We start from the raw sequence: 27,406 nt of genomic DNA on the forward strand, positions 1-27,406 counted from the left end.
AAACATGGCGGCCAAAATTCTTGTGAGACGAACAAAAGGAAGAAAGATGGAAATCCTAGCCTTCTTTCCTTGTTTATTTAATAAGAGTCTCGTGTAACAATACCGTAAAATAAGCATATACGAAGGAAATTTTTGTTTAGTACTAAGTTCGTGCCAAATGGCGCCAGTATTTCATTTAAAAAGTCCAATTTTAACAGACCTGTCAAGAACAATTTCAGAATCGATGAATATTTCAACAATTTCCAAAGTGTTACTTACTTTGCGACAAATAATGTTGTAAACTATGTTATAGAATGTATTGTTGAATGCTACCTTTGGCCTTGATAGCTTGTTCAAATGCCGTGTGCATTAAGAATTGACATGTCAGTGGCATCTAGTTCCCTTGTTTATGCCCGACCGTCTCTGCAAAAGAAAAAGAGTGATGGTCCATTCTACACTGCCATCTTTGACTATGAAGCCACACGAGATGATGAGCTCACCTTGCGTCGTGGTGGGCAAGTGGAAGTCCTGTCAACAGATGCCAAGATCTCTGGAGATATTGGCTGGTGGACTGGCAGTGTGGGAGATAAAGTTGGGATCTTTCCCAGTAACTTTGTTACAAAAGAACAAGATGTCATACGCAAAATACCTCTCGAAATTGACTATAAAGAGCTCAAGTTAAATGATGTTATTGGTGTAGGTGGATTTGGGAAAGTGTTTCATGCAACTTGGAGAGGTGAAGTAGTGGCAGTGAAAATTGCAAATCAAGATCCAGATGGTCCAGGTGCAACAGTGACAAATGTTAGTCAGGAAGCCAAACTGTTCTGGCTGTTGGACCATCCAAATATTGTCTCATTAAGAGGAGTATGCCTTCAAGAACCAAACTTGTGTCTTGTAATGGAGTATGCAGCTGGTGGATCATTAAGCAGGGTTTTAAATGGACGTCAAATCCATCCAAGCATTTTAGTGGACTGGGCATTACAAATAGCAAGAGGAATGCGATACTTGCATGAGGAGGCACCTATTCCACTTATTCACAGGGATTTAAAATCAAATAACAGTATGTATAGACTCATTGCAGATCTTTATATATTTTAGCCAGTCTAAAAATAATATAAAATCCATATATGCTTAAGAACTCAGTCCATCATGGTTATTTGTATCACAAAATGCTTAAGAACTCAGTCCATCATGGTTATTTGTATCACAAATGCACGTCTAAAGCTTTTCTTGGTCTATGAAGATATCATCTATAATGGTAGATAGATAGATATCTTTTATTCCTCCAGGTTGGAGAGCAAAACATATATACATATACAGAAGGTTAATTACAACAGTGTGTATATGGTTTATTGCAATATTATTGCAATATACAAATAAACATATACAAATGACATAATACAAAAGTGATAATTGTACTGTCAACATACAATGACATTAATAGCTTGTATATATATATATATATATATATATAGTTTGTAAAGAAATTTTAGCGGTACTAATTCAAATTCAAACTAATATATAACATACTGCAATATCGTAATAAGCCACAGTTCTATATTACAGCCAGTGGCAAGGTTGTTTTAAACGAACATCGAAAATTAAGACATTTAAGCTCAGGCTAATAAGTATGATCTTGGCACAGCGTTAACTTAGTAATCTGCACAATGCAGTTGCCAGGTTCAAATGGCGAAGACTTTTACTGTTGTTGTCAGTAGAAATTTTCAAAATGAACTGACACTGTTCGTTGCTATTGATGTTTAATATTTGTAAGAACAGCAGATCTGATTAAAGGCTTAAAAGGGCAGAGGAAAAACAATAACAGCAATTTACTGTACATGTAGTTATGATAATCGATTGAAATTATTATTCAAACAAAATTAATCTTAGCATAGATTCTTATCAAGTTTTCGCGGAGGAATGCGGCGTTTGTATTTCTTCTGTGGACTTATAACCCTCTAAGGGCCTGCAATACACACTGCTGGCACCGACATTTCATAAACTCATAGATAGCACTAGATGGAAAGTGGGTCTATCTTGTTGAGTGTACTGTTGTATGGCTTGTTGAAAAGCACCCAACAATCGCTAGAGAGACAACTCTGCACATGATGTTTACAGTTTACAAAGTTTTCCCGGTGATATTTTGTTTATGTTATGATTTAAATAGTCTCTACATCGATTGAGAACACAGTGATATGTCTTGGTGAAACTAACTGCCTTCTGAAGGAAAAAGTATCGATTTTTCCAAAAAATTAAAATATTTTTCCAATTTGGATACTACAGTATCTTCAAATGAATAAGAAAGCAATATATTTCTTGTAATACAACAAACAAGAGCTCTAACCCTGTATTGTGTATGCATTTTAAAGTCGATACATGTTACGATGTATATTTGCCATTATTTTGGCTATTTTGGAACGAGTTTGATGCTGAGCTTGAAAAAAAATAAAAAAATAATTATTCTTTTCAGAATACATACATTTTAAAGCTTTCTTGAAATACCCAAATCAAAAGTATAAATAATTTAATGTACATGTAGGGCAAAGCATATACAAACATTTTGGGATTCCTACATACAAATGCGTATGTTTAATCTAGTACTGTGAAAGGGGAATTTGCCAGGAAAACAGAATTTTGAAATTGCACAGAATATTCCTATGGAAGAGTGGGTGGGCAGTTGTATTAGTAAACTGTGGTAATGTCAGTGCTCCAGCCAGGATTTGAAAAGGGCAGGGTGCTAGGTTAAAAAGGGCACTTTCGATGAGCCTTGATCAGGCACTTGCAAGGGCCAATGTTGAATTCTTATTGTGTATTTGTTGTAATTACTTTCAATCCTAATAGTTAATTATGAATACCTTACCTGTTTTCTTTAATTTAGTGTCAAAACTATTTATATTTATTATTTTCATACATATTTCTGAAAAATGACTCTGTCAAACAAAAGGGCACAGCAGGGTGTAGTAAAGGGCAGCAGGGTGCTTGAAAAGGGCAGCGGGGTGCCCCACCCTGCTATTTAGGCCTAGCTGGAGCACTGGTAATGTGTAGACAATCGCAATGACATTAGTAAATAGTAATAGTAGCTATTTTTGTCTGATTTTAATTAATTTTCTTTTGTTCGTATTCAGGTAAACCCAAAGGGGATTGTGGCCACATAATTGTTTCTTTTTAAACTTTTAAAAAAAATGTATATAAAACATACAAAAGTAACATATTTGGCAGTTGAAACCTAATATTACTTCAATCAAACACAATTCCTAACCTTTGCTTTACAATTCACTATCAGGGCATAGAGTAATGGAATAGTGCTGCACCCTATCCTTTTTTTGGTGCATGTAGCATCCTTCTGCCCTCATGGAGACCAGCATGTTTACCCTCCTGCCTTCATAGAATTTATTGCTTAAGATAATAAAAAAATCTTTAGTTTTGCTTGAAATCTAAAATATTATTACAAATTCATACAAATGCCAAAATTGAAAAACCATTAGTCATTTTATAAATAGATCATTCAGTAGAAAATACTAGATTCATATACTCCAGAGGTATGGAACACAGTTACCATGAATTTTCTTCACATACTGACTGTCTTATAATAGAGAGATATCGGATTGCAGTTTCATAAATACAGACAGTTATTAAATACCAGTAATCAATATTTATAGTCTGCAATAACATAGAACATATTTCTATCATGATAATGCATCTGTCTGGAATTTTGAATATGAAAATATAGCATATTTTTCAAGATCTGGGCTGGTAGTCAATATTGGTCTTAATTTGATTTAAGAACGATGTAGCTTCATTCATCGAAATTTGACTTTTGGATGAACAAGCCCAAATTCTTAAACTTTTGCTTGGCATCAAAATTTTGAACAAGCCCTGCTATATAAAATTCAGAATTTGAGCAAGCCAGGAAGACAATTTACAAGTACAGGGCTTGTGTTCATTTTGACCACTGTAGCTAATTGGTTAATTGTTATTAATAACTTACATGTAATGCACCAGTCAATTGTAACCACGGCCACCCCAGGTTCGGGGAATGGCGGGGACTTTGACTTTCGGTCCAGCCAACCCCGGGTAAAATCTCCGCCCTGCGGGGACGAACTGATGGTCAAATCCCCGCCAAATGCCCCTGCACCCCAGGGAGCCTAGGTAAGGCCCATTCCCCGCTATATTTTGCGCGAAGACAAAACCACCGCATTCACCCGGCACTGCGGGGCCACCTGGAATTTAAAACACGCCCCATTTCCCCGGCTATCCCCGGTATACCCCCGGACCTGGGGGAGCCGTGGTTACTATTGACTGGTGTAGAACAATAAAGTGAATGAAGTCAATGATGTATGATCTTAAGATAAACTTAAGTTGTATAACGAATACCAGCCCAGACATACAGTTCTAACCAGGTTTTCAAAAGGTCAGGGTGCTGCAGAATAATGACAGATGCTAAGGGAGAAAAGGGAACATTGTAATGGGCTGTCAAGAACTTGAACTTAATGTAGGGTTTAGCCAGGTTTTCTAAACAACAGGGTTCTGCAGAAAAGAGGACAGGGTGTTTAAGGGAGAAAAGGGCACATGATGTCTGGCAGTGAAGAATTTGAACTTGATGAATTTCATAAAAATGATCGAAATTGTGCTTACCAAGTAATTAAGATAAAAGAGGTTTCAGCTGCAAACTATGTCAAGTTTGTATGAATTTGTAATAATATTTTAAATTTAAATCAAAACAGAAGATTTTTTTTATTGTCTTTAAGCATTTAGTTCTTTGAAGGCAGGAGGGTATACCATGAGGACAGAAGGGTGCTACCAAAAGTGGACAGGGTGCTGCCATGCAGCAGCCTTCCATAACACTATAACTAAAACCCTAATAAATTCAATTGTACAGAAAGTGAAAGGAATTGTGCTAAAACGAATTAATATAAGGTTTCAACTGCCCAGTATGTAACTTTTGTATGTATTAATAATCTTAATGGAAGCCCTGAAAAATAATATACATATGACATTTTTTCTTTATTTCCACAGATATGAGAATTGAACCAATCGCATTTATATAATACATGTATGTGCATCAATACAAACAAGTCATGACTTGAGAAGCTACTGTATATACAAAACTGGATAAATGCCACTTATCTGTTATAAAGATATATATGGTAGTGAAAGCAATTACATGGTAAAATAGAATATTAAGGATTTTAATGGATAATTTAACTAGGAAGAAGAGAGATGATTTACTTTTAAATTTAGACTTTCATGTTTTTTTGCTGGGACATTTGCATAAAATATACATGTACTAGGAAGTACCTTAAAATGAATATAAATAATTATGGAAATAATTTCAAAAGGGGTCTAGGACAAAATTGTGTGTATTAACCCTGCCTTGGGCATGAAGCTCTCATAATAAAAAAAGACCCAGTGGTCGAAATGAGCACAAGCCCGCAAGCCATGCACTGGTAAAATGTCTACCGGGCTACAAATGTAGCTCAAATTCTAAATTTTATATAGCAGGGCTTGTTAACAAATTTGGTGCCAAACAATAGTATAAGAATTTGAGCTTGTTCATCAAAAAGTCTTATTTTTAAGACTGATGATCCCCGCTGTTTGTTAGAACTCCTGTTTGTAATAAAACTAATTAAAAACAATCGATCGCTTCTGTTATTCAGTTCTGATGAGAGAGGAGATTGTTAACGAAGACCTAACCAACAAGACGATGATGATAACAGATTTTGGCCTGGCTCGAGAGATGTACTGCACTACGCGAATGAGCGCTGCTGGTACCTATGCCTGGATGGCCCCAGAAGTTATCAAGAACAACACATACTCCAAGCACAGCGATGTGTGGAGGTACTCAGTGATTTCTTTAGCTGCTTAGAAGGACTCCACACATTAAAGAGTCTGAAATTCATACTTTTTTTCCCAGACTCCTAGATTTTGAGTCTTGGGACATCATAAAATTCCTGGTTTTGCATCTTGAATAAATGGAATTCTAAAAAAAAAATCTGAGCTTATGTTTTTAGTGCTAATTATTTATTTTAATTTAAGTATTTCTTCTCTCTGTATGATAATGCATTTTTCTTAAACCTTAATTTTTTATTGTGTCACAAACTCCTGAATTTAAGTCAGTAGTATGTTGGACTGCTGTGCAAATACAATGAGTGTGTTTGTTTGATGCTTCTGTTATCCATTGACATGTTACAGTATACTGGTATGGTGTGTTTCAGTTTTCAACTACAAACAACCCAGTGGTTAACTTGTGGTTTGTTGAATGTTTCATTTACAAACTACACTTTGTTAAAATTGTAGTTTGTTACCTGTTGTAGTTATAAACAACACTGTGGTCAACTTGTGTTTGTTACCTGTTGTAGTTATAAACAACACTGTGGTCAACTTGTGTTTGTTACCTGTTCTAGTTACCAACAACACTGTGGTCAACTTGTGTTTGCTACCTGTTCTAGTTACCAACAACACTGTGGTCAACTTGTGTTTCTACCTGTTCTAGTTACCAACAACACTGTGGTCAACTTGTGTTTGTTATCTGTTCTAGTTACCAACAAAACCGTGGTCAACTTGTGTTTGCTACCTGTTCTAGTTACAAACAACACTGTGGTCAACTTGTGGTTTGTTACCTGTTCTAGTTATAAACAACACTGTGGTCAACCTGTGGTTTGTTACCTGTTGTAGTTATAAACATCACTGTGGTCATCTAGTGGTATGTTACCTGTTCTAGTTACAAACAACCATGTGGTCAACTTGTGGTTTGTTACCTAGTGTTGTTACAAACAACACTGTGGTCAACTTGTGGTTTGTTACCTGGTGTAGTTACAAACAACACTGTGGTCAACTTGTGGTTTGTTACCTGTTCTAGTTATAAACAACACTGTGGTCAACCTGTGGTTTGTTACCTGTTGTAGTTATAAACAACACTGTGGTCATCTAGTGGTATGTTACCTGTTCTAGTTACAAACAACCATGTGGTCAACTTGTGGTTTGCTACCTGTTCCAGTTATAAACAACAATGTGGTCAACTTGTGGTTTGTTACCTGTTCCAGTTATGAACAACACTGTGGTCAAGGTGTGGTTTGTTACCTGTTGTCTAGTTATAAACAACACTGTGATCAAGGTGTGGTTTGTTACCTGTTCCAGTTATAAACAACACTGTGGTCAAGGTGTGCTTTGTTACATGTTCCAGTTATAAACAACACTGTGGTCAAGGTGTGGTTTGTTTCATGTTCCAGTTATAAACAACACTGTGGTCAAGGTGTGGTTTGTTTCATGTTCCAGTTATAAACAACACTGTGGTCAAGGTGTGGTTTGCTTCATGTTCCAGTTATAAACAACACTGTGGTCAAGGTGTACTTTGCTTCATGTTCCAGTTATAAACAACACTGTGGTCAAGGTGTGCTTTGTTTCATGTTCCAGTTATAAACAACACTGTGGTCAAGGTGTGCTTTGTTTCATGTTCCAGTTATAAACAACACTGTGGTCAAGGTGTGGTTTGTTTCATGTTCCAGTTATAAACGACATTGTGGTCATCTCTGTGGTCATTATGTGTTTTGTTTGGGTTCCTGTTGCAAACAACACTGTGGTCATCTCTGTGGTCATTATTTGTTTTGTTTCATGTTCCAGTAACTAACGACATTGTAGTCATCTCTGTTGTCAATATTTGATTTGTTCAGTTATATACAAACAATACTAAGTTAAACACTGTGGTCAACTTGTTGTTTGTTTCCTGTTTCAGTTACGGTGTGGTACTCTGGGAGTTACTGACAGGAGAGACACCATACAAGGGGATAGATCAACTCGGTGTAGCGTATGGGGTGGCAGTCAACAAGTTAACGCTGCCTATCCCTTCTACATGTCCCCCCATCCTCGCCAAGATTATGTCAGGTACATGTACACTAATGCTGCCTAAAATATTGAAATACAGTAAAACTGTGTTCGCTCGAGGGTGCTGGGGACAAAGCTAAAACCTTGAGTGATCTGATGTTTCGGACGACCAAAGTTTCCATTTCAGTCTGTTTTGAAATGTCTTACAATATATTTGCAAAGTTGTTAGTTTACTTCGGCACCGATTATGTATAGAGCTGTGGAAATTACTCATATATATAGTTATGTTCAAAATCTGTCATATACTAAATGTGAAAAAGTAAAAGAAAACCCAATAAATGAATAAATATCAAAAGTTTATTTTTACAAATACAAACACATTTTGTAAACAAAAAACATAAGAATATGATTAACTTTTCACAATTATCTTCTCTAATGTGGGAAATAGGGATTATACATATCGTCACCTTAGTGCAATAATGCAATAACTGCATATAGAAATAGAAGTAGATATTGAGTTCTTGCACTCAGGTGACGATATGTAGCATCATGTCATGATTATATTGTTTTTAAGGAATATTACTGTTGTGTAAGGTAAAATGAAGTTTTTAGAAAGGCTTATACTTTTAACATATAATGAAATAGTTTCAGACTTATCATATAAGTGTATAAACCATTTTATGGACCACATACAGTAATATTCTCCTCAACTTTGTGTGCGTGAATATCACGAAGAAAAATGTTGTTTTTTTGGTTTCCCCACCCACCCTTTTTTTGGCCCTTACTCTTGATGTTTTAACCTATATTTTGAGGTCACAGAAAAAAATCTAAAATATGAGGAAAAAGAATTGCTACTAAATTTTTTACTAAATTTAAATATTATTTCAAACTACCTACCCTAATTTTTTTGGGCATAGGAAAGAATATAATTATTTTAGACCTTATGGTCCATAAAATAAGATTTAAACCTTATCATCAGTCAATAACTGTATAATATAATGAATTTGTCTATAAAAGGTCAAGGATTTCAAACTCTTGTTCAATTAATTAATTTCATATAACTCGGATATTGGCAGAATGTTGGCAGCAAGAGCCCCACTTCCGGCCGACGTTCACAGGCGTGATGGAGATGTTGGAGGAAGTCTGTTCATCTGCGTTTGTCTCCACGCCCCATGACTCATTCCACACGCTGCAAGAAGACTGGCGCGCAGAAATTGAGGAAATGTTTGATGAGCTTCGCAGTCGGGAAAAGGTATTCAAAGGGCCAATTGTTCAAAACTTTGTTAAAAATGACCCGGGCTACGAAAAAATCCGTAGCTAGACTGGTGATAAAATCATCCCGCTTACAGTTGCCGGGATCAATAACAATTCAACTCCCAGACAGTTGTCATATCATTATGTCTCCCCGTCTCTGGGGGAGACATATTGTTTTTGCCCTGTCCGTCAGTCCGTCCGTACGTCACACTTCGTTTCCGATCGATAACTGGAAAACCGCATGACCTAGGATCACCAAACTTGGTAGGGAGGTTGGTCGTGAGGTGTAGAGGATCCCTATTGTTTTTGGGGTCACTAGGTCAAAGGTCAAGGTCGCGGCGACCCCCAATATAAAAAACATTTCTGCTCAAAATCTTGAGAACGGTTTGACCTAGGTTCACCAAACTTGGTAGGGAGGTTGGTCATGAGGTGTAGAAGATCCCTATTGTTTTTGGGGTCACTAGGTCAAAGGTCAAGGTCGCGGCGACCCCCCAATGTAAAAAACATTTCCGCTCAATATCTTGAGAATGGTTTGACCTAGGTTCACCAAACTTGGTAGGGAGGTTGATCATGAGGTTTAGAAAACTCCTATATTTTGGGGGGTCACAAGGTCAAAGGTCAACGTCGCTGTGACCTCTAATGTAAAAAAATATTTCCGTGCAATATCAGGAGAATGCTTTGATCTAGGTTCACCAAACTTTGAAGTGAGGTTGGTCATGATGTCTAGTTGATTTTGCGATCAGTTGGTCAAAGGTCAAGGTCACTGACCTTGAGGTGAAGAACCGGTTTCTGCTCAATAACTCAAGAACGTTTACACCCAGGAACTTCATACTTGGTATGCCAGTTAGTCATGACTAGTTGATGGCCCCTATTGATTTTGGGATCAGAAGGTCAAAGATGAAGGTCACAATACTGTGAGGTAAAAAATGGTTTCCGCTCAATAACTAAAGAATGCTTCCACCCAGGAACTTAATACCTGGTATGCCAGTTGATCATGACTAGTAGATGACCCGTATTGATTTTCAGGTCAGTAGGTCAAAGGTGAAGGTGACCTTGAGGTAAAATAACAGTTTCCGCTGATTTACTAAACACAACTTCGGCCCAGGAACTTCATACTTGGTTTGCTAGTTGGTCTTGATTATAAGATGACCACTATTGATTTTGAGGTCAGTAGGTCAAGGTCAATTTCTTTGTCACCAGTACGTACGTCACACTTCTTTTGGCTCAATAACTTATGAAAGCTTGGACCCAGGAACTTCATACTTGGACCCAGGAACTTCATACTTTGTATGCAGGTTGGTCATGACCAGTAGATGACCCCTATGTTTGTTCGTCTCCAGTCCAAAAGTACAAATTTCATGTCCATCATTGATTATTTCTCACCTACGACCACACAATGGGGGAGACATGCGCTTTTTCAAAAAAGCAATCTCTAGTTCCGTACTTTTAACCATATAAGGTACTCAAGATGCATTTTTTTGGTTAACTGGTGGGCTATGGAAATTTGGCTTGGGCTTCAGAAATCTCAAAGTCTGTAGCCCCATTGGCTACTAGGTCAAAAAGGTTAATTTCGCACACTGAATATAAACATGTACAGCAGAAATAGTTGTCTCACATGTTGTAAAAAATACAACAAATCACAAGTTTATTCATTAAACTTCCAAAGAAGTAAAAGGTTTGAATGTTAACAGCGATGACATGAATGACTGGCCCAATATTGAGCTGGATTGAAGAGGTTTTCATTGATTTATATTTACAGTTTTCAGACTCGACACACTTTGACCAGCCACATTGCGTTCATACCCTGATAATGACATCAATCCCGCAATTCATTTCTTAATAACACTTTAAAACTTAGTCCTCAGAAAATCAATTACAGCTTGGAGAATGTAGATATTAGTTTCCACTTATTCAGAATCATCTGATACTAAATTTCCTGAACATAATGATTTACATGTACAACCATACATTATCCTCTGGCTACTGTCAAGGCATGTATAATAATTACATTTATTTCACCATTATTGAACAAGTTTAAGAGGAATCTGTAGGCATGTATTACATGTTATATTTAATGTAGATAATCAGGTCTTTATCAATAGAGGTGGTTTTATTTGAAATATCTTTAAGAGAATATTTTATTCATGATCAAAACTACACTGTAGTACATATTTAGCAGATAAAATCCAATTTGTACATATATAATGTTCAAAGCTCCTCCCAGCCTTATACAATGTGTTGTTTTCTACTTGACCACCCTGTCCCTCTTCTGCAGCAGCCTGCAGTTAATTGTATACAACTGAATCTTTGGTTTGGTCAAAGTTAGCCTAAGTGTTTACTGATTGGTCCTTTTTTATCTAGTAACAACAATCGACTAATCAAATCATTTAAATGTGCAAACAAGCCAAAAGATAACCTAGATGACTAACGGAGGTTTTGAACAATTGGCTGCCATTCTTTTTATAAAACTTGGCTAAAACGCTATACAATTACTGTATTGTTGGGAGTATTTTTTTTAATCTTCACCCTTTTCCAACATAGGAGTTACGTAGTAGAGAGGAAGAACTTACAAAGGCCGCTCTGCAACATAAACACCAGGAAGAGTTCCTGAAGCGAAGAGAACAGGAGATTGCTGAGCGGGAAATCGAACTTGTGGAACGCGAGCTCAACATCATGATCTTACAGCAAGTCATGCACAAACCTCTACCAAACAAGCGACGGGGAAAGTTTAAGAAAAGCCGCCTTCAGAAGCTTGTTAAGTCTGGCAGCAAGTCAATAAGTGAACCTTCTGGTAAGGCCATAAAAATAATTATTTGTTTCCACTTAGATCTCCAAAAAAAATAGGGTAGGTAGGTACCGTATTTTCTCGACTATAAGACGGGGAAATTGGGTCCCCATTTTTAACCCCAAAGTAGGGGACCCGTCTTATAAGCGAGTCGATAAAATATTAAAAAAAGATTCAAGTCAAAATCAGTAAAATTTTACATAGGGTATTCGTCTATCCAGTATATCGTCTGCTGATTCAAGTATGGGCGAATAAGTAAACAACAACATGAAATCTCTTCACCGCGCGTGCTCTGACGTCACACAGTGTACCGTTTGATCTGCATTTTTTCTCATGGCGCGTGTCAGTATAATTAGTTTGACTGATATATCAAATTATTAAATTGGAATCTTAATATGATGTAGGTACCTAACTGTCAATTTGATTAAGCAAACAAATGACAATGCGAATATGAATCCTTTATGTTCGTCGCCAATCAAGGGGCACTATTGCTAAACAAACACATATTCATGCACTGCCTCGGCTTTTCGCAGTTATGTTATTGAAGCCATTTATTTTCATGGTGTTATTTGTAGTTTAATCTTTTGATTTTAATTGGGTCGACCATTCCAAAAGGTGTAGATAGGCAAACTTAGGCAGAGTTTACACACGACAATACCTTTGATTGGCTTATTTGATATTACGAATTAAAAACATAAACGTAATTCTTTTATAATATTTATTGATGCCGAAGAACTTCAGTGGTGTCTTCACTGAAAATAATAAACAAAAACAAACATAAGTTGTTATTGATTAATTGTTACAATTCCGATAAGTAACAACCTGTTCTGCAAACTTAAACGCGTAGCCATGTACAAATTTTTAACCTACCTCCAAATAGAGAGCTCACAGTTGACCGCCATTTCCTTTGAGTAAAACAAAAACAGTTACCGCGAAAGTCGATAATTGTCCGTTGAGCTTGAACATTTTTACACATTCGGAGGAATTCAAGCATTTTAGATTTGCTGAAAAATTGACCCCGTCTTATAAGCAAGTCGAAACAAAAAGCACCAGATTTCATGAGCAAAGTTGGGGGGTCGTCTTATAAGCGAATCGTCTAAAGTCGAGAAAAAACGGTAGGTAGGAATATTTTTTTGGGGAAAACTGGGATTCTGTACCGAAGCAACCTATATCAGTGTATATTACTATTGTAGAAAATTTATACTCTTTGTTTCTGCTGACATCTCCAAAAGAAGATAGGGTTGGTAGGAAGACATAACTTTCTCATTTTGAGGGACTGGGATTCTGTACCAGACGACATATGTCAGGGTATTTTACTATTGTAGAAAATTTTAAAATTTAGAATGGTTGAATTTTAGCATATTTACTCAAACAAATGCACATCTTTTTAAAAAAATCAGCACCTTGGCAAAATATGCCTAAATAGAAAATAATCAATTCAAAAGTTATCCATTGAAAATGGTATGTTATGGTAGAATTTATATGCCATAAATTACAGCTTATTATATATTAATCATAATTTATAATAACTGAAGTCCAACTTCATTATTAAAACATTTATTTTAACAATGATTCGGCCATCTTGACCTTCATCAGGTTCTATGTAATACAGGAAATGATGTCATGAACAGGAAATGATGTCATCATATTTTTTACAAATATTGCTGTTAATGCTAGTATTTCAAACTATTTCCATGAAACATTTTTCTTGCAGCAATGTTTCTAAATCAATGCAAGTACCTTATTTTGAAACATTTATGTGTATTACAGACTTTCGTCACAACATCACGGTGCAGAAGGAGGTACAGACGTCACCATACCGGGACCGTATCTCCAGCCCCGAGAGTCCGGCACCCCAGTCCCCAAACCACCCACCCAGGCTGCGAGCCATAGCTTGTAAGTGTCCTGTTTGTGATATAATAGTATATTGCCTAAATGTTGAACAAAAAATAACATTTTCCAAAGGGCAGTTCATAGGAGTGGCACTGTCAATCCATCTATCAAACTTGACTGACATGTATGGCAGTATATGAAGGTTTGTCACGTATAGCTTATATGCTCTTGCTTCAAAGCTCAGGTCAAATATAGAGGTCAGTTGGTTATCACTCAGACAAGGCCAAATTGGGGACAGTTGTCATGTTTCTGTGAAAGCTATGTTTTCTAAGCTTAGGTGTGAACATTGCTCCAGTTCCGAACCATGTTAAGTTAGATGAAATCTTAGACATAGAAGGAAGTGTCCAATCCATTGTTTATATAACTATTACTGCGTTCCAGAAAAAAGGAAAAAGCCCAACTAAATGCGCAAGTTGAAGCAATGTGTTCATCAAGCATATTTTCGTTGTCAAATATTTATAGCGTAAATTTATTCAATAGATCCTGCTGATGGGATAAAGGGAAAGACGTGGGGTCCGAGCTCCGTACAGAAGGACCGACGTCAGCGTACATCTGTGATCATGTCAGACGGGCGGTGGTCGAAGAGCGCCCCCAGCTTGGAGAAGAACCTCAAACACCTGGGCGGACCACATTCCAACTTCAGTGCACTCCAGGAGATGTGTATGTTCAGGCTTGGTTAAATTGATGCTCGTATAGGGGCTTCCATTAAAGGAAGTTTGGATGTATAGTACTCCCTAGAAATGGGCTGAAACTTCCAAAATTTATTCCTTGGAAATACAAAAACTTACATAATTACATAATTACATAATTTTGAAGAAAACTTACAAAGTTAAAAGCTTGGAAGTTCAAAATATCAAAACCTGGTGTCTATATTACTTATATGGTCACAATTTCAATTAGTCTTGAAGTAAAATGAATTATAATTATGTAAATCTGTGAAGTTATAGTTGCAACGTTTTTAAACTTTTAATACTTGGAAAATAGTGGAAAAAAATATTGTATTCAGGAGACTTAAACTTCCAAATTTCAGTGAAAAACTTCCAATATTGATGGACAGGAAGTTCATACTTCATGTTTCAAATTCTTAATGGAAGCCCTGCTCGTATTTAAAATCAATACATACACATGTATAACAAAATAACATACATTTTGAGTGATAAACCTTTAACTACTTACTTAAGAATGCATTTATGGAAATTTTCAATTACTTATAACAAGATTGTAACTGTGTATTTAATACTTGAAAATGCACAAAAATAAATGACTGTTAGGTCCAAAAAAGATTTACAGTGATCAAAACTATCGTCTTATGGTAAAAATACCTTGTTTTCTGCACCTCTCTTTCAAACTACCGGTAAACATGGTATCCTTCATAAGAACCATTGTTTTCGATATCTATTCATCCTTTTCAGTAGATTAAAACAATTGTATCAATTGTGGTACACCTTATTTGGGAGTAAGATCGCATCTTAAATAATAAGGCACCATTTAGTAAACAGTTTGTTTGGCTTTACCCACCCAAATGGTTAGGTGTGGGTAGGTACGGTTTCTTTTCTTTTGTTCTTGCCTAACTGTTTAAAGGGACAAAAAGGTTTGACTCACTTGACTTCATTGATCAAAATCAGTAATTTTATTTGGTGCAATTTACTGCCTTCTAAAGGCTGTTTCCCTTTGCGAAAAAATGTCCATTTATATTTTTCCCCAATTTGATAAATGCAGATTATGTTGACGAATAAAAAAGCAATGAATTTCTTGAAAAATTAATAAACTCTTTAAAGACTAACTCTTTCACAGCATAATGTATTCATAAAAAGGTGAAAACATGTATATTTGCCATTATATTTGCTAATTATCCCCCGCCTTGAAAAGGCGAGGGGATATAGTAATGGTAGGCGCAATTCTGTGCGTGTGTGTGCGTGCGTGCGTCCGTCCATCCCACATTCATTTCTTTGCATCTCCTCTTACATTTCTCATGCGATTTCTACCAAACTTTCACAGATTGATGATCATAAAGTGAAGCAGCCCACATTGTCGGGCTTTTGCGATTTGTACATTTTTGAAAGAGTTATAGCCCTTTGTTAAGTTTTCGTTTAAAATTGGTTTCTTCGCAACTCCTTTTACGTTTTTCATGCGATTTCTACCAAACCTCTTACAGATTGATGATCATAAAGTGAAGCAGCGCATATTTTCGGGCTTTCCTGATTTGAACATTTTTGAAAGAGTAATTGCCCTTTGCTTATTTTACATTTAAAATTGGTTTCTTCGCAACTCCTCTTACGTCTTTCATGCGATTTCTACCAAACTTTTACAGATTGATGATCATAAAGTGAAGCAGCGCATATTGTCATGCTTTCCCGATTTGACCATTTTTGAAAGAGTTATTGCCCTTTGCTTATTTTACATTTAAAATTGGTTTCTTCGCAACTCCTCTTACGTCTTTCATGTGATTTCTACCAAACTTTCACAGATTGATGATCATAAAGTGAAGCAGCGCATATTGTCGGGCTTTCCTGATTTGACCATTTTTGAAAGAGTTATTGCCCTTTCTTCGCAACTCCTCTTACGTTTATGACTATATAGCGACACAGTGCATATTGTCAGGCTTTTGCAATTTGACCTTTTTTGAAAGAGTTATTGCCCTTTCTTAATTTTACGCATTTCTTATGTTCCTGAGAAACTACCCTTACCATTGGTTGGCTTTCGTTACAAAAAATGTCCCCATGAGGGGGGGGGGATATAGCTGTCTGTGACCGCTCTTGTTTGTTTTGATTTTGTATCTTTCCCAATCTCAATTTTTTTCCCATTCTGCAAGGCACAGGCAGTTAAAATATTTCGAAGAAAAATCACTGGAAATAAAAGCATAAAATTTGTGTACATATTAGCAATATTTATCCTCTTAGATATATGCCAGAAGTGGTTATTCTACATATTTGAACAGATACAGGTACTAATTTTTGCACTTCTGTGGAAATGGTGGCCTAGTACCTATTATTAAACTGAAAACCCCATTTATAAAGTGTAATATTTTTTATGTTTACACTAATCAGGCGTAGTAAAACTAGACAGTGGTTAAAGCTATTGGAATCATTTTTAGTTTTAGGTCTTTGGTTGACATGATAGTTAATGCTTTTTCAGGAATAAACATTGGAAATAGGAAGGAAGGGTTGCAGAACTAATGGTTATAGAAAAATAGTTCATAGCTACTATAATCAACAGCAGACTTTTGTGTTACAGGGGATGAAGACGAATCATGGCCAATGGACCTGGCTGAGGGTCGGCGTCCTGCTCTCGGCCAGAGTAAAACCCTGCCAGCAGATACGGGTAACCTGCGACGCTCACTCTCAATAGGGCGTGTGGGCTCCAGTCTGTGTAACATGGCCAGTATACTGGCGGGCGTGGCAGTAGGCTACGACATTCGCCTCTCTAACACCTCTGGGATTCATCCAAATGTGCAAGGTGCTATTGACCCAACGTCACCAAAGTCGGACTCTTTTATTCTCAATCGCAGAGACGCATACAATTCTGCTGTGCGAGATTTATTTATAGAGCCAGATATAGATTATAGAAGCTGTTATTCTGTGACAGGCTCAGGGCATAATACTTTCCATGGTTACCAGACAAAATATAGACCAAGTATCCAGGATATTCCTGTGCAATTCATGGATAGTTCCATTTTGAATACATCCTCGGCTTCTTCTGGGGGTGATGCCAGTGACTCAGCCTCTACGTCACAGTCTACCGCAACTCTATTGCCACGTGCTTCTCCTTCCCATCGACTGTCATTGGGTGAGAGCGATGATGGTACAATCACAAACTTGTCTCAGGACGGTCTGCTCTCAACGCACCAAGCTCTCAAACGCCAAACTTCTGAGAGCAGTTACAGCTCAGACACATCTCGGACAACGGTCAGATCTAATCGACATTCAGTGACTTTTGAAGATGAGTTTAATGTTAGCAATTTAGGTAACTTAGGCTCTCGAGAAGATAGATATAAATCTCCGTCTGATACCTCATCAAATGCAAGCCCTTTTCACGAAACGCCAGTAGCACCACCTAGGAGATCAAAACAAAATGGTGGGCCTAAATCAGCCGAACGACCAAAAACATTAGACCTTGCCAATGCCAAACCAGGAATATTAAAATCCACTTCCTCACACTCGTCTTCGAGGGAATCGTCACAGGATTCGCCACGGGCAATGTGGGTGACGCCGTCTGAATCGGCCGATCGCACACCGTATTGGTCAACGCGGTCTGGCATGTCACCGGGCAACACCCCACCGCACATTCTACACCAAAAGACCCTGCTTGATATTGACATGGAGGGGCAAACCTTGGACCCTACCCAACCCCTTCTTGTGTTACAAAACCAACCCAATGACTCTTCACAACATGAGTTCAACGAGAGATTGTGATACTCCTTTTATGACAGTTATTTCTACACATTTATTTATGTTCTTTCAGTTGAAGATGTTATATGATACATTTTCTAATTATGTTTTATCGCTGTTCTAAAAAAGATTTTTCTAGTGTAAACAGATTTTCTTTCACATAATTTTACAAAGCTGTTTATCTTAACAAAAATGAAAATTTGTTTGATACAATTATTTCTGTGACAGCTTAGTACCTTTCTTTGTGAGACATACATGATTATATAACATTTTTATATTATTCTTAGGTTGGGGTTTTAGTATACAATGTATTAACAAATCCTTATAATGTTTTTATTAACTATTTTTGTTACATGATATAAACATTTTAAAAGTGTATGTTTTTCCAACCATTGATTTTTACATGTGAAACATTCCGCCATGCACTCATGATGTACAATTTCCATCTGAACCAATATCACAAATTGTTAACTCGTCTGAATAAATGTCGAGGTATTGTCATAGCCATGAGGTCTATTTCGTTATCGTCGTGCAAAAACTTTAACCTTTGGCGTAACTCAAAAACTGTTAAAAGTATTTGAATATAACTTGGTGCATACGTTGCTAGAGTCAAAACTCTCATGCATACCAAGATCCATAACTCTGGGTTAAATAGTTTTTAAGTTATTCCCCTTGTTTGACTATAAGAACTACAAGAACAGGCGAGCATTAGCATTCCCTCTGTGGCTCTCTTGTTGTATTTTTTTCCCAAGCTTATCTTCTGACTTTGTGTGAGCTGTGATGTGATGAAGAATTTGAGAGATTATGACTTTGCAGCTATAAAATATTCTAGGGTTTTGGCTAGGCAAGGTGCTGCTTATGGTAATCAAATAATATATCTGTTTTGTTAAGAAAAGTTATTGTACGATTATAAATACATGCAAACTTTACATGATATTTGGCTGTTAAAAACCTAAAATAATTTTTAAATTTAAACCCATTTTCCGATATTTTCTGCCAAAGTTATGATATTTGAGTGCGCTACAAGGGGAAAAACTACTGAGATACTGTGATAGCCTTGTCGTCGGCGGAGAAGTGTCAACACTTCAACCTGGACAATATCTCAAAAACAGTTCAAGAAGTTCAAATGAAACTTGGTACACATGTTGCGAGTGACAATACACACATGAATAGCAAGGCTTAATTAATTGTTGAATTAGGCCTCTTTTATTAACCAAAAATTTGCAAAAACTTTGGATTTGACTTGCAAAATAAAATGCAACTTGGTACACATGTTGCCAGGGACAATATGCACTTGTATAGCAAGACCAAGAACTTTGACTTTTTGAATAATTTTCCAGTAATGCTACTTATTTCAACAAAAAAACCAACAGACTTTTGTTTGGCTCTACTCTGCGACACTCAAGTTAACCGCAGCACCCTGTCCTTTTTAAAGCCTGGCTAAAACCCTAAGAGTATTATGCCTTATATAATTGCAACAGAGAAGCTATTACCTCATTTTTAAAGGCAATTATGATATGTCTTCAGGTAAAAAATCATGTATGTGCCAGTAAGGATTGAAATTTGTTCATTTTGACATCTTTGTATAAAATGAATTCCTTGACATTCAACTGAGAATTGCCGGCTATAGCTAAAATGATTTGATTATGTTCATTAGGTGTTTTTTTTTTTGTGCAGTTTTACGATATCAGCTGTCATCAAAATTGAGATATCATTTACAAACCTGATTCTATATGTTCATAGTTATAATTGAATTTTTAGCTCACCTGAGCGCCTAGTGCTCAGGTTGAGCATTTCCCATTGTCCACTGTCCGGTGTCCGTCAGGCGTCAAGCATCTGGCGTCCGACAAAAATTGCTTCATACGACATTTCCTCCTAAACCTCATGGACAATTTTGATGAAACTTTACTGGAATGTTTTTTGGATGGTGCCCTTCAAAATTGCTAAAAATAATAAAATCAATGGCAAAACAAATAATTTGGACCATGTGTTCAGTTTTGAAAACAAATATCAATGTTGTGCTTTGACCACTACAACATTTGACAATACTTGATCATAGTTTAATCCCAAGTTTTATTATCATGAACCAATAAACTCATTCACTCTCAAAACCAGAGGTTTAAATCTTTCATTCAGGTGACAGATATTAGGGCCATCATGGCCCAGTTGTTCTTGAATAAGCCAGAATAAATAAAAAAACCAGCAACAACAGTTTTTAACAATCTTTGAATTGATTTGGGCTTTCAGGCTTGTGCTTATTTCTATCACTTTATCAGAAGTAGAGCTGCAATAAATTATAAAGCCAAACATTTTGGGTTAAATATCACTTAGGTTTATATGGCCATGTGAACTTGGTCAAATAAATCTTTAACAGCCATTTTAGGTTGAACCTCATTGTTTTTTGTGGCCATGTGAAATTTGTCTGATAAATCGTTAACCATCATTTTGGGTTAAACACCACTTTTGTTTATTATGGCCATGTGAAGTTGCTCGACAAACGTTTTAGGTGAAACAAAATTTATGTTTTATGGCCATGTGAAGTCAGAGGTTAAGCATGCATGTGTTATCAATGTGCCAAATGTGTTTGATGACAAAACAGAATACAATAAAGTGGTCTTATGAATATGTGACGTTGTCAGCGAAAATAGTCCTGTGGAGGGATAAGTGACATTTTCATTGTTTGTGGAGTATTGTGGTTCATAATCAGACGATTTTAGCAATTTTAGAATATGTTTAAAAATAATCTCTAAATCAAATCTACAATATGCTGTTTTAATCCAATTACTTTGATTTATCTTGTATAGTTCTCTATAATATGTTGACCCACACAGGAATTATTTTTTCTAATGTCGTTACATAGGTATGCATTACATAGGATTTAAACTCAGAAATATGGAATTTATGTCATGGGCCTATTGTATAGACCTTCGTCAAAGTTAACCACATGATTAAGGATATTGTTTTTATGTTTTAATGGTGAAATATTTGATAATGTGCTTGCATATTTGAATATAAACAAGACATACAGCTTAAAAAGTTCTCTCAAATTTTGTTAAAAATATAACAGATCATTAAACTTGCAGATTTGAAAGTTACAAACAATACAATGTTGTTAAATTTAACAAAGTTCTGAACAATCAGGCCAGTACCTTACAGTCTTCTTGCTGAAAGTGTTCATGTTATATATGTAAATTCAACCAAACAGTTTTTACCAGTTATAGACACTAACGATCTATTTTTTACACCAATGTGTGGCATGTATCTTTATCAAGTATTTTGCTCAGGCCAAGAAAAAGATTCAGTTTGTTTCCTGTTTCATATCCCCCCAAAATAGGGTAGGCAGGTCTAAAAAAAAATTTTTTTTTTAAATTTCTTTATTAGCCGATTTTTAGCTCTACTGGCCAAAGGCCAGAAGAGCTTATGCGATGGTCATGTGTACATAGTATGTGCATCCGTGCGTCCGTGCGGTCGTTCGTCCGTGCATCTGTAAACAATTGCTTGTGAATTATGGGCCATGAAAGTTTTAAAGAAATGCTTTCTATTTTTAGCCAGGTCTGCATGAGTGAATTCTATTTTTAGCCAAGTGTACATGTACATGTAAATTCAAGTCTAGAGTTAAGGGAGACAATTTGCAAGTCTAGGATTTTGAGAGACAATTTGCTTTTTGCTTCTGCAGTTGATTTTGTGAATTACTCTGCCTTGTTCTTGTTGAAAGCCCAAAGGCCATTTTTTAGCTATAAGTTCTGTAGTTTGCGCATTCATCTTAACAAAATTGGTTGTGAATGTTTAAGTTATGCACCTGGTGTCATTACTGGCCACACCCAGGGTTCACAGGTTTGGTAAACATAAATCTGGAAAGGTTTGAAAATCTTTTTGTGTGTTCTTGCATCCATCTCAGCACAATTGATTGTGAATGTTTGTTCAAATTGATCAATGTTGTCCTAGGATGCCCTTGACTTTGACCTTTTGACCAACTTTTTTTAACTTTTAAAACTACAGAAATTTTAACTATGAGTACAGTTTTGAAAGCATTTTTTTTTTGTTGGATGACTTTTACTTTGCACATGTTAAAATAGTTCATGCAACTAATCTGCTTGCAATACTTTCTGGGCTCAGATGTTGAGCGTGCTACGCATTCAGGTAACCCAAACACAAAACATTAACTATATGTCTGTTGCCTTTTACCCATACATACATGCTCTGGATTGACATGACCACAAAGCCATGCCAGTAGAGCATAGGCCCTTTTGGGCCTCTTGTTTATTGATATTTTTCTGTTACCAAAAAAATACAGGTTGAATGTTTTAGAACATTGATACACTGGCCATTATTGTTCAAAGCCAAAACAATTCAAACTGTTAAAAGATTAAAATCAGACTAATGAACAAATATATTTTGTCTAGGCAATAATAATGTCTAGGATCGGGGCAAAAAAAATAGGAAAGGTCGGGAAACCGGAAACGAACAAATTTTTTCTACGCCTAAGAAAGAGGTTGCGAAACATTGTGTGTACTTGAACGTGTAACCAAACATTCTTGGACAAGTTGCTATTGAGTTTCAAACTTGTATGTGAAAAATTCTCTTTAAATTCGTATTTATAGGCTCGCTGATACTGGCATAGATGACTTTTCTATTGCTATTGTATGTGTCATTCTCTAAGTGTACAATGTACACATACCTGGATGACGTAGTGCATAAAAAAGTAGTCCACACATACCCATACAAGTAGTGTTTCGCAACCTCGCTTATGTTCAAAGGTCAGTTATTATGTACTTTGTATTCATTGGAAGAGTAATATATATCTGGACACAAAAGTTTGCTCCGTCTTCCAGTAATGTTGTGAGCTGTCGTTGTTTCTGTGTCCGTATCGTACGTGTCATCTTGTCTCAAGCTATGATATGCTTTGTGCACAGTCCCAAAGTCAAAGATGCAATAGTATTTTTCTTCATTTCTGCATAAATTTTATTTCTACAGTATCTTTGTTTAAGACAAGAAGGAGTTTTCCAATATTATGTAACTCAAGCCGGAAAAAAAAAGAGATTTTTTTTTTTTTACTGATTTTAAGCTCTTGAAATCTCGATTTGTCGGATTCTTTGCTGGGAGAGATTTTACATCAAAACGATAATTTTATACAAAATACTATTTTATTGCTAGGAATCAACAACAGTCTAGTTCAAATTAATGAATAATTTTCCTCACAAAAAAGATAAAAGCAAAAAACATCCTGTTGGTCCATCATTAAACTTTGGAGGTTTGGATTTTTAATACTAAAATTAATTATAACTGCTTGTAGTATAACAGCTATTTTAATAAATTAACTGTGTTTATAGGCATTGAAGTGCTTAGCTGGATTTTGTAAATAATATTAAGTCTGATTTAAGTTATTTGTTCTCCGTACTTGATATCATTTTTTCAGTCATATCAAAGTATATATCTGTTTGTTTGTTGGAAATCTATTTATATCTCTACATGTACATAGCACCACTAGGCATCTGCTATATTTAGATTATATATGCTTTTCGATGTTATTTCTGAGTTGTATGTAACAGAGTATTCTAATTATAGATGTTGTTTATATATACATGCACTTTATCTGATATCTGTTTCACTAATCAGTCAATTTTAATAATACTTGAGGATAGTTCTAAATTATCATTAGAAGGAAGAAATTTTCCCTATAAATTTAGACCATGTACCAGACAGAATTATTATGATTATATCCATTTGACTCAATGGCTTTATCTTTACAGTGAATGCCTTAAACGTAAAACAAGGTCAGCATTTTTTCTGTCCTTAAAACTAGGGCAATCTTGGCTGCAATGTTATCAAATTAGAATCTTAATTGCTTGTTGTAATCTCGAAGCGTAAAATTGCATAACTTTCATTTTTATACATTTTACAATGATACTTGGATCCAAAATAAAAAAGATCTAAAAAAAAACATCCAAAAATATACTAAAGAAATTGTGCTCTGTCAAATGAATTATAAAACCATAGAAAATGTTGTTTTCACGTTACAGATTTATCCCGTTCAAAAACAAAATTATGCCCTGTTTTCTATGATGAAACTGACTGCTTTTAAGAACAGAAATATATTTCATATTTTATAATGCTTTAACCACTCTTGTGTTTTGAGAAGAAAAAAAAACGTGGTATATAGCGCTGGCTTCCCCTGGTAAATTGCCCCGGTTTTGAGATTAGAAAATATGCACAAGTTTAAATACGTTTTGGGTACACAAAGGATATAAGACCGTGCTTCATTTACAAGTTTTAACTTAAACTAAATTAAATAATAAAAAGAGAGCTCTAATTTGAACTCATGATAATGTGATTTTCTTTTGCAAGCATGTGCTTCACATTTTACACAAACTTCGTTATTTTCAATGTCTGAGCCATTAAAACATGAACAAGTCCCATTAAAATGCCAATCTAATCATCTACTTCCTTAAAGCAGCCCTTTTGTATGTAATTCTATTTGTAGATTGTTCTGTGTTAAAACATATTGTTGTTGGTATCGGATAAAGTGATATATCTAGCTTTTAAGTGTAGATTTTGTTATGTTGCTGCTTTGTTATGTATACCCTACACAAATATTGTCTTTTTCATACATTCATATATCTCTTACTGTCCTTTCGTTTCAAATGATGAATGAATGTTTATTACCAATCGAGGTCAATATTTGCTATTTTCACAATATCTTGTTTTGGTAACACCGAGAAAACTTCTGGAAAAATTGTTTCGTTTGAGGTGGACGGGCCTGGACCGATCGAGATTTCAAAATTTTATCAGCCCTGTTTTTTTTTTGGATGCTCTGTTTTATTGATTTTTGGCAACACTTTAGAGTTCAGCCTCATGCCTTTGCCAATTTGATCGCTGGACATATTCACATTCAATCATTTAGAAGAGTTTCGACGAAACCGACTTTCGAAATACGGATTAAAGCAGCTCAATGGCTATTTAGTCATTATTTTGTTATATTAAGTGGGATATTTAGAAGCTTGTGCAGTGTTGGCTGGTTAGAATAGTTTATGCTCAACACTAAGAAAGTTAGCTGCACGTGGCATGCCAACCAAAATGTTCAGAAAACCAAAAAAATACTTTGGTACCAAGATCTTTGGTCTATTTTTCTTGAAAATTACTTTTGATCTTTTCCAGCACAATATCATAGGAACATTGGAGCCACAACCTTTTGTTATGAGTTAAAAATGCTCCAAAGAATCTTCTGATGTTGTTCCAATTTGTAATCTAGCTTCGTCAAGCTGATATTTTACAAAACCTTATATTTTGACCTCTAATTTTGACAGAGATTATAAAATACTTTTGATGCCTTATAAGTCAACTTTAAGTGCTGTCTTTGTACTTTAAAACCTTAGTAATGGTTATTGCTTTTTGCAGTTTTTTGCATTTCTAAACCATTAAAACGGCATTAGCCGAGGGCAGCAAAAACAAACAGTGACATAGTGATGGCGCGAAATTGTTCTTTACTAGTCAGGCATGCACAAACTACTGAATAATCATTTTAATAAAACTAATTAATGACTTTGTTGAAACTTGCCAATCATTTTTTGTTGGAAGCATTTTAAATGATTAAATCACAATCCATCTGGCAATTTCATTGGTCGAGATATGAGCATAAACGCTAAAAATATGGAGCAACAAATATCCATTAATAAAAAATGTTATGTCAAAAGCCTGTGATATGCCTAAAATGCAAAACATAAAGAAAAATATTTTGGTTTATAGAAGACAAACTATTTTACGGTACCAATAATCAGATTTTGATTACATTATTCACATGCATTTATGAATATGATTGGTGAAAAAATCCAAACATACTTTGAAGCAAAAGGACTGGAGGAGGATTTTTTTTATATTTGTTTGTTATATTGTTTTTATAGATTAAGTGTATATTTTGTTCATGTGTCCAAAGACTTTCAACTTGATGCCTTTTGTAAATTTTGCCAAAATGTTTACTTTTAGTTTATGACCCATCAAAAAGTGGTAATTAAAATGGAGCCTTTTGTAAGCACGTTTTGAAAGAAAATGGTATTGTAAAAAACATATCTTATTTCTACGCTGTTTTATTTACGACTAATTTAGGAATTTTTTTATTTGTTTGAAAAACATTTTTTGCATTTTTTAAGTTTACAGGGAAGATGCAGGGCTAATCCTGACCTCATGATTTCAGATTCCGGGCCGTATTTACTAATGTCCTGGGTCCGAGAATGAGACTCAGGCTCAGAAAGGCAAAATTTAATATTGTTGTAAAAATGGTATTATAGGCGCAAGGATGGTAAAACAGGATGTATGTGTTACAAATAATCTGTTCTACAATCAGACACACATCTTTCTACAATCAGACACACATCTTTCTACAATCAGACACACATCTTTCTACAATCAGACACACATCTTTTGTCAAAATTAGTTCTATTATAGATATTTTGAAACATTTAAGAATAATCAGTTATCTGAGCCTCACTCTGAAACTCCGACACAAGACTTTAGTGCATACAGACTCTGGGTGCAAAAAAGATATAATACCAGGCTTAGTTTACATAGTCTTTTTTGCTTGATTTTTTCATTGAAATAGTAATAAGTCCCTTGAATTGGATATAAATGGCTTTGAACACAATTTCAACCACTTGGGGCAGATTATTTTTTTTTTTTTTTTAGCCTATACAGTCGATATAAAGAGTATACTGTAACTTTAGGCTGGAAAAAAATAATTTGTTTCTGCCCTGTGTGATTTCAATAGGGGTCGTAGCCCCTTATCCCTGTTTTGTGCATAAATCCCTTATACTCGAACTAAATTTTCAGGAATTTTAAAGATTGGGATTATCAGCCAGTTATCATCCGTGGATTTATGGCATTCTAGTTTTACATTTATCATTTTTTTGTATATCTTTAATGAAATCTTGAAAATGACCTTTTTGATATGATATTAATGATACCGTAATAAAATATAGTGATTTATCTCAATGATGGGTAACACTTACTAACAGATAGTTTCTATTATATAAGGATTTATTTTGTTAATGGCTTACTAATGCAACTCTGTATCCATTTTGTATCATCTTTGTCAAGCATCTCTGTGAACAAAGTTTCTTAAGGCAGACCAAATTAAAGTCATGAATATGTGAGTGTTTTGGGTTGTTTTTATCCTTGTACCAGTTGTCTGACATCTTGCATCACAAAGATTCATTAAAGGGACTAGACACCAGATGATACAGTTGCAAGAAAAATAGAAAATCGTCAAAAACTTACATTAAATTGGTATCGTTGT

The 27,406-nt window shown here is 35.5% G+C and overlaps 1 protein-coding gene across 1 annotated transcript; it reads left to right on the forward strand.

Annotated features, from left to right (window-relative positions):
- Nucleotides 1–27,263, forward strand: LOC128208249 (mitogen-activated protein kinase kinase kinase 11-like). The gene is made up of 8 exons (XM_052911733.1): nt 1–1,039; nt 5,637–5,817; nt 7,712–7,860; nt 8,877–9,052; nt 11,596–11,845; nt 13,610–13,735; nt 14,213–14,392; nt 16,967–27,263. Exons 1-8 carry the CDS (start codon nt 337–339, stop codon nt 18,142–18,144), a joined length of 2,943 nt encoding a protein of 980 aa, XP_052767693.1. The 5' UTR covers nt 1–336; the 3' UTR covers nt 18,145–27,263.
- The last annotated feature ends 143 nt before the right edge of the window (nt 27,264–27,406 follow it).

The sequence above is a fragment of the Mya arenaria genome, chromosome 11 (genome assembly GCF_026914265.1).
Source record: "Mya arenaria isolate MELC-2E11 chromosome 11, ASM2691426v1".
NCBI classification, from domain to species: Eukaryota; Metazoa; Mollusca; class Bivalvia; order Myida; family Myidae; genus Mya; species Mya arenaria.

Bases quoted from the DNA above. Each gene is read 5' to 3' on its own strand.
- LOC128208249 (XM_052911733.1), top strand. From the start codon at position 337: ATGCCGTGTGCATTAAGAATTGACATGTCAGTGGCATCTAGTTCCCTT. The intron at 1,040-5,636 runs GTATGTATAGAC...TCTGTTATTCAG, and splicing joins GGATTTAAAATCAAATAACA to TTCTGATGAGAGAGGAGATT. The intron at 11,846-13,609 runs GTAAGGCCATAA...TGTGTATTACAG, and splicing joins GTCAATAAGTGAACCTTCTG to ACTTTCGTCACAACATCACG.